This window comes from Bremia lactucae, linkage group LG16 (genome assembly GCF_004359215.1).
Source record: "Bremia lactucae strain SF5 linkage group LG16, whole genome shotgun sequence".
NCBI lineage: Eukaryota > Oomycota > Peronosporomycetes > Peronosporales > Peronosporaceae > Bremia > Bremia lactucae.
This window is the reverse complement of record NC_090625.1, coordinates 1,348,658-1,357,466: the sequence shown is the minus strand read 5'-3', so window position 1 is coordinate 1,357,466 and position 8,809 is coordinate 1,348,658. Positions and strand designations below refer to the sequence as shown.

The 8,809-nt window shown below is 46.4% G+C and overlaps 1 protein-coding gene across 1 annotated transcript; it reads left to right on the top strand.

The window, feature by feature from the left end:
- Positions 1-5,667: 5,667 nt before the first annotated feature.
- On the top strand, positions 5,668-8,314 carry CCR75_009810 (uncharacterized protein; the record flags this gene model as incomplete). The annotated part of the gene is made up of 1 exon (XM_067967847.1): positions 5,668-8,314. The coding sequence occupies one exon, from the start codon at positions 5,668-5,670 to the stop codon at positions 8,119-8,121; it is 2,454 nt and encodes an 817-aa protein (XP_067815830.1). The 3' UTR covers positions 8,122-8,314.
- Positions 8,315-8,809: the final 495 nt, after the last annotated feature.

Below are 8,809 nucleotides of genomic sequence, written 5' to 3'. Positions count from 1 at the left end.
ATAAGCCATCGTATCCCTTTCGTGTCTTCAGACACTAAATCGCGTCGCGAGAAACTCGCTTACTTGTTTCCGAACGGTAACAGGGCTGATATCAGCAAGCCTATCGGCTAATTCTCCCCGACCAAGCCCTGAATCACGCAGTGGTATCGTTAATGGAACGCGTGGGTGGGTGAGACCGTTGACATAGAACGGAGAATAGCCTGTAAAGGCATGTACAGCACTATTTAATGCAAACTCCACCACTGGGAGCATGGAGCTCCAGCGCTTTGGTGTCTGAGCACACACGCTGCGTAAATCGTCTTCAATGACGCAAATGACACATTCAGTCTGGCCATCGGTCTGCGGGTGGTCTGCTGTGGACATAACCAATCTAATGCCAAGCACTCGAAAATTGATTTCCAGAGTTTACCCGTGAAACGGGGGTCCCGATCAGAGACAATAGCCACTGGCAAACCATGTTGTCGAAACACGGGATCAATAAACAGCTTAGCTGTACCTTCACCATCAATGGAATCCGGCACGACCGCTAAGTGAGCCATTTTGCTCAATCGGTCAACAAAGTCCACTATGCCGGAGTTACCGGCTAAATCTTTCGGTAGACCGAAAACAAAATCTATACTAATGGACTCCCAGCAACCTATGGGGACGGGAAGGCTCGCCAGTGGCGCAGCAGCACGCGCCGAGGGTGTAGCCCGTTGGCAAGTTTTGCATTTGAGAACATATGTGCTGACCCATTTATAAAGTTTGGGCCACCAATAAATTTGTCTTACAGAGCCTTAGGTCTTTTGTGTATCGAGATGACCACCAAGGACAGTATCGTGTGCCTCATAGAGGATTCGGACTATAAATCCTCATCATGAGGATCAACGACACGCAGAGGGTCCTCGATGTCTGTGCAATAAAGCAATAGGTCATTATCGATAGAAAATCGATGTAACCTTGCACGCAAACGTGCCGGCAATTTAATACCTGAATCAGTGTTTTTTCGGGCTCGTAATAGAGCTACACACTGTTCATCCTTGGCGTAAGCCGAACGGATTAATTCGGGACTAGGCGTCTGCTTGCCGGGTTTATACCTCACCTTGAAGTTGTATTCCGGGAAAAGGATAGCCATCGGGCCATTCTCCGTGAGAGATGGGGCGACTTAGTCGCCTGCGTAATGACGCGTGATCTGTATATATCACAAACGGCATAGAGCCGAGCAGATGAACTCTAAGTTTGACGAGAGCATACTTCATAGCAAGTAACTCTTTGTCATGAACTGGGTAGTACTTTTCCGCAGTTTTAAGCTATCTAGCCTCGAACGCAATAACACGTTCACGCCCATCAACATGTGTTTGTGACAGAGCACTGCCAATGGCAAAATCTGATGCGTCACAATTGACACTGAATGCCAATTTGGGTTTGGCAGTGCCAGAATCGGGGCATGGATAGGACTATCCTTAACTGCTCGAAAAGCATTATTTTCGGATCTAGTCCAGCACCATTCTGTATTCTTTTTTAATGAGATTAGATAATGGCCTAGCCATATCAGCGTAATTTTCGCTATATTTGTGTAAATAATTGGCGAGACCCAACCACTTACGCAAATCCTTTTGGTTTTTAGGAACCGGCCAATCTACTATGGCCTTTACCTTAGCGGGATCCGCTCTAAGGCCTCGCTTTCCAATGAAGCATCCTAGAAAAGGAATTTCGTCTGCGCCTCAAAAGCATTTAGATGCACTGGCATACAATTTGTTTGTGGGCATGCACTCGAGCACTGCTCGCAAATGGTCTTAATGGTTTTCCATATCCGACCGACCCTGCTTCGCACGACTATTGGCAAGATATCATCGAAGTAAGTCTGTGCATAACCTTGATGAGGGCGAAAGAGTTGCGACTAGACGATTAAATGTTGCCGGGGCGTTGGAAAGCCCTTGTGGCATACCAGCCACTCCCATAGCATACCGCTTTGGGGTGCTAACTGCTGTAAGCGGGATATCGCTAGCTCGCATGAGCAATTGGTAGTAATAATCGACTAAGTCCAGTGCACTGTACATTGTACATCCCACCATATTTTTCTGAAGAACATCCTTTCTAGAAATGGGGGTTTGGGCTGGTATAGTGACAGTATTAAGCTTATTATAAGCATGTACAATGCCCCATTTACCATTTGGCTTTTAGACACAAAATGTCTGTATCGAATGAGGAGATTTGCTATCTCGTACCATTCCCGCCTCGTGCTTAGCACGGAAGAAATCGTCAATGCGTCACACTGCTCCCTTGGTAGAGGCCATAGTCTTGTGAACAGTATTTGGTTCCCGGAACTAATTCAATTTCATGACTAACACCTCTATACGGAGGTAAAGCAGATGGTGGATTATTACATACCACATCTTGGAATTCCTTACTCATCAAAATAAAAGGGATCCGTAGGATCTTTAAGGATCGATGACCCATTTCGCGCACTAAGTGCAGCTTTTGTGTCATCCAGGACAGCTTCATCGAGAAGTGACGATGAGTTTAACTCAATTGTTGGTCGAATGACCACCATTTCAGATGACTCGCCAGCCTTTAAGGCTCGACCGGACTCATCAATAGACATTTCGTCTAGCTCTGAAAGAGCATGTAACGAAGGGATTGCCGCAAGGCTAACTCCTTCCTCAATGTTACCGGTTGCATCATTTACAAGTGTATGTAATTGCTCACTCGTATCACTTTGTGAGGGTATACACGCTTCGTGTCCATCCTTTCTAGGAGTGGAGACAATACGCCTTTTAGAGGCCGGGACATTCATGTCCCCGGGTTCTTCAGCCTGTATTGGTTCTATATAGGACATGGTGTCTAATTTGACATCCGAGAAGGAGTCATGTAACTCAATTCCTTATCCAGTGAACGTTTTCGTGTCGCTAGACGTGCATTAGAAGGGTTTAACCCAAAATGCCCTGGCGAACCGCCAATAGTGTCACTATTGACACTCAATATGGTGCCACCTCGGCCGACCACCTTCGGTGGACTTAGACGTGCCACTTCACGTATCTCAGGGATATTGCACCCTTGATGATTCGGCCTCAGGCCAACAATGCTTTCAGCATTCAGTGAATCGTTATTACAACGAGTGTCACTCGACGGATTACGTGCCGTTCCACTTCCCTCTGCTGAGTTGGGCTCAGAATTAATGTTTTTAACATTAAAGTATATTAATCAGAAATGCCAACGTCGAAAACTTTGACCGACTCATTCAATCATCCGCGCCAATAGCGCTTTTGTTGCCTAGCAAAGGTGGGTTCATAACTCTCCAAAACTTTGCTAGGAACATTGCGCGTGGCGCTTAAGGTCTTAGACCTCCAATCGATCCATGGCTCATGGTGTTCAAACCAGGCCATACCAAGGATGAGATCATATCTCGAATCCAAATCAAGGACGAGACAGCGTTCAATACTGTCAAAGTCTAGAAACTTTATACCTAAGGTTAAAGAAACTTTGGGAACAGTGACACGAGTCCCAGTCGCTAAGCGAACAGTGATTGTATCACTTTCATGCGCTTAAGCGCCTCACAGTATTGTTGACTTCCTTCAACGGAAAGGCGTCGAGCATAATTGCAAGACGCTCCTGAGTCAATTAACATTGACCACGGCATATCAAAACCCATTACAGTCGCTTGAGCGACTAGCAAGCCAGGCTTGTACTCTCGCCCCGTGCCATTGAGCACCGAGCTAATTGGGGCTAGGTTCTGTTTATTCTCACCTCCTTGAGGTTCAACAGAGCTAGGCCTTCCCCCGAAGGGTGCCCCATCACCTACTGGGTATCGACATTTTTCCGCACCGTACCAGGTCTCTGGTATAGGTCGGAGTTGGAGCTCTTTCGAGCTATACGCGAATTTCGTAGGGGGCAGGCCGGACGTAAATGTTTCGTGCTTCCGCACATATAGCATCTACGAATGGTCTTATGCTGTTCCACATCTTGAAAAGCCTCGTCTCATTCCTCAACGAGGCTTCAATCCATGGGTTCCGCTCTATTAGACGGAACCCATGTGCTCGAAGAGCTTGTTCGGTAGACAGGCGTGCTAACGCGAGCAGACTTAAAGTCAAACTCGGCGCGTAGTGCTATGGCAACTGCCTCTTCGAACGTAGCCGGATGAGATCGGAACAATTCCGTCCGGGCAACGCCCTCATTGAGACCCCCGATAAAGATGGTTACTACAATTGCTTCTTGCACCGGGTCTTGATGCATAGATGCAATGAGAGTTCTCAACTCCTGGACAAAGTCCCCTAGGGTTCTTTTACTCTGTCGAGTCGCTAGGAGCCGTGCTCGCATGCGAAAAGCCTGATGAGGCGGTGCAAACATGCTGGTCATTTGCTGTTTCAGCGAATCCCATGAGGAAAAAGCGTCGCGTATGGACGGGTGCTGCACGATAGTGCCTACTCCATGGCTCTACCTACAAGTTTGGAAATGGCCATAGCCACCTTTTCCCGTTCTGTAAAGAACAAGGCGGAATCAATAGACATTTCCATCTGCTTAATTTAAAAAGGGAGATTTTCTCCCTCTTCTCCCTCAAATGTGTTCACATATACAGTTAGGGCGAGCCCTCAGCTCTGAGTCAGGTACAGAGATGTACCGGGTTGGCATAGATGCCGCTGAGTGGTCCTGTACCTGACCGATCAGTGAAGCTTCGTACCGCATGAAGGCTTCAAGCCTTGCATGCAGGACCTCTGGTCCCTGGGACATAATAAATTCCACGTGCTCAAGCCCAAATAAGGCTTTGAGCTTGTCATAAGCGGCGCGTTGCGCTTCTGACAATTCTGGAACCTCTTCCATTTTCGTGAGAAATTAGTCTTGTTAAGACTCAGGCGTAGATTGACTACGAGTGCTACCAGGTGTAGCGAAGCTACCTCGCTCCTAAAGTCAGAGGAATACTTTCAGACTCAGAGAGTCACTTAGTTGTATTGAACTAATGGGTTTAACAACTCAGGGAGTCGTACAAGCTATTAAAGCTTAAAGAATCCTAGTTCAAGGGATCCAAGGGTTCGTAGAACCAAGTGGCAACTAGTGCCCAAGAGGATATACCTTAGAAAGGCTTCTATCTCTTACAGATCAATGCGCAAGCCTTAGGAAGGCACTTACCGCTTTAAGATCTAAAGGGGAACTGTACTTTATTTATTTTTTTAGATCTAAAAACCTTACCCAAGCTAATTTAAAATAGATTTTGGCCGCCAGATTTATATCTGGCGGCGACCACATTTGTTACCCATAATAATGGGATTTAAGTAAATAACAATTTTAAAATTAGATAAAAGGGTATTTTACCCATAAAGTGTAGTGTCACAACAACGCTTCTCCAACCGATATGTGCCCCTTTACAATCCATAATAATGGGATTTAAGTAATTAACTATTTTAGAATAGGATAAAAGGGTATTTTACCCAAAAAGTAAACGTGCCACAACAACGGTTCTCCAACCGATGTGTGCCCCAATACAACACTATGTGCGGCGTCGTCCATCTCGCTACGTGCATGGACCTCTACAGATTAAAGAATCCTCTTGCCTGAAATTACCGGTCAACGAATTATGTATTCGAATTAATTCCACAAATTTTGTATAACATTTCCGTTACAACTCGTGTACTGCGCCACTTTTAAAAAAGATATCAGCCTTTTTGATTTATTGTATCAATAACTCTTCTTGGTATGAGCAATAAAGGCGTTCAGAAGAATCGACACAAGCGCAAGTCGCTGGCCGAAGATTATGGCGGATCTATTGGTGAAGATCTTCTAGAGTATATGGAGAGCGAGGAAACGCCTGGTGGAGTGCAACAGTCGGCGGACAGTGTCGGTGCCTCTAGCAACTTGTCGCGCCGCATCCAGAATCGCTTGCAGAAACTTAATGACGTAGCGCGTTCAACGGGTGGAGACGGTGAGACTTCAGGTTATTATGACTTTTCAACGCTCAAATTGAAACCTGACCATGAGGCTCGTCCTGTGTGGGTCTGTCCCAACGGCCGCATCTTCCTGGAGGCGTTTTCTCCCATATACAAACAAGCTTACGATTTTCTTGTGGCTATTTCAGAACCAGTATCTCGCCCCGAGTTCCTCCATGAGTACAAACTTACACCCTACTCCCTCTACGCCGCCGTTTCAGTGGCTATAGAAACTGAGAGCATTCTTAAAGTGCTTGAAAGACTGTCTAAAAACAGGCTACCCGAGGGCATTGTGGCCTTTATTAAGGACTGCACACTCAGTTATGGCAAAGCCAAGCTTGTGCTACACCATAATGAATTTTACGTTGAAAGCTTGTACCCGGAAGTGCTACGCAAGCTGTTAGAGCATGAACACATTCGAGCAGCGCGTGTGAAGGAGGCAGCGGAGACTGTAGCAGCAGCAGCCCCAGTGGCCTCTGTGCTGCATGGTGGAGCACACGCAGAAGATGCTGATGAATTTATTCAAAAGGAAGTATCAGCTGAAGACCAGGCGAATTTGCAGTACCAAAAGCTATTAAATGAAGATTACAACGTAGCGGACGAGAATCATTCTGGCAAGTTATCGAACGATCAGCAAAAGACAGTTCACACAGTGTCGTTTAAAATTCGAAAGTCTATGGTGGAGCAAGTGAAGCGCGCATGTCTTGATCTCGACTACCCACTCATGGAGGAGTACGACTTCCGAAATGACAAGACAATTCCTGACCTGGAAATGGATTTAAAGCCCACTACGCGCATTCGAGAATACCAAGAAAAATCTTTAAGCAAGATGTTCGGTAATGGTCGTGCTCGATCAGGAATTATCGTGCTGCCGTGTGGTGCAGGCAAGACACTGACCGGTGTCACAGCGGCTTCTACGATTAAAAAGTCGTGTCTGTGCTTGTGCACGTCAGCGGTTTCGGTGGAACAGTGGACAGCGCAGTTTAAAATGTGGACGAATATCCCGGAAAAAAAAATTGCTCGCTTTACGTCTGTGGCAAAAGACTTTATTGATCCAGAATCTGGAGTGATCGTCACCACATACACAATGGTTGCGTTCGGTGGACGGCGAGCTCGTGCATCGGAGGAGGTCATGCAGCTCATTCAAGGGCGTGAGTGGGGATGCATTCTACTCGATGAGGTTCATGTTGTGCCTGCTAAGATGTTTCGCAAAGTTATTGGTTCCATTGCGTGTCATTGTAAGCTTGGTTTGACTGCCACTCTAGTGCGCGAAGACGATTTGATTGGTGACTTAAATTTTTTGATTGGACCGAAGCTGTATGAAGCTAACTGGATGGATTTGACTCAAAGCGGCTTTCTTGCGAATGTGTCTTGTGTCGAAGTTTGGTGTCCCATGAGTGGCGAGTTCTATCGTGAATACCTTCGCGAAAGCAAGAGTGCCCGGAAGCGTGCTTTGCTGTATGTAGCGAATCCAAACAAATTTACTGCCGCTGAATTTCTTATCCAATATCACGAAGAACGAGGGGACAAAATCTTACTTTTCTCCGACGACGTATTTGCTTTGCGTCTGTACGCGACGAAGCTCAATAAAGGATACATCTACGGCGGTACCGGCGAGCGTGAACGCATGCGCTTGCTACAGTCATTTCGAAGTTCACCGTTGGTGAATGTTATTTGTATATCGAAGGTCGGCGATACATCGATCGACCTCCCTGAGGCTAATGTAATTATTCAAGTGTCGTCACACTTTGGCTCACGACGACAAGAAGCGCAGCGTTTAGGACGCATTCTACGCCCCAAAGCCAACGCGACGGGCGGGTTCAACGCTTTCTTTTACACTCTCATTTCAACAGACACGCATGAAATGTTTTATTCAAACAAGCGTCAACAGTATCTCGTGGATCAGGGCTATACTTTTAAGGTGGTGACGGACCTATTTGAGCCGGGTTCGTTTCAAGGCGTATTTACACGGAAAGAGGATCAAAGGGCGCTGCTGAATGAAGTGCTGAGTGCTGATGTAGAGAGCGCTGCTAAGGATGAGAATGCCGCAATCCGCGACGACGAAGATCTGTCGCGTCTTGAGCTTTCAGGCCATGTCCGCAAGAAAAAGAAATTGGCATCGCTTGGGGCTCTTTCTGGTGCAGACGGCACAGCATATATGGAGTACTCAGCTGGACATGGTGCTAAGCAGCGCCACAACCTCTTCCGTGACCGGTATCGTTAGACTGCACCAGGCTATAGCCTGCGACAAAAGCTAAAAAGCTGCAGCATCTGTAACTGTGAAACAAAGCAGCACTTGGTAGTATACTTCGTCCACCACTACGTAAGAGATATTTTGTCCGACAGATATTTCGCCTGATATTTATGTGTTTTAATCACTTAAGTCTAACTCAAAATTTAAACCTTGCAATATCGGATTTCATCGAAATATCGTGTCGTCGGACTATATCGTCATCCTGTACTTATCGACTTAAAAATGTATTTTGTTAAATTAGTTGTTATATTCTTGTTCTTTTATCATTCCCATTGCAGTCATCTGTTCGTCTCAACAGCCGCTCGCAGATCCATCCAGTGCATAACCCAATTTACATGTGCGTGCTGTAACGGGGCACTGCCGACTAGTACTGCTTCTGTAGGCGGGCACGTCGTAATGCGGCCACGCTCTACTTAGACAGACACCCTAGCACAGCGAGGAAGCGGTTTAACCTGCTTCTCTTGCGTGCAGTGAGGTAGGTGTGGTGGGCGCGTTAGCGACCTCACCCAACACACTAAGTACTCTGGTTAAGTGTCGTCACGGGAGCGGTAATCCGGCTCCTCGTGCGCACTTACCAAGTAGGAAGTAGTTTTCAGACTGATTTATATTTAATCGTATTAAATATAAATACCTATTTTTACCAATTAAAATGTCATCT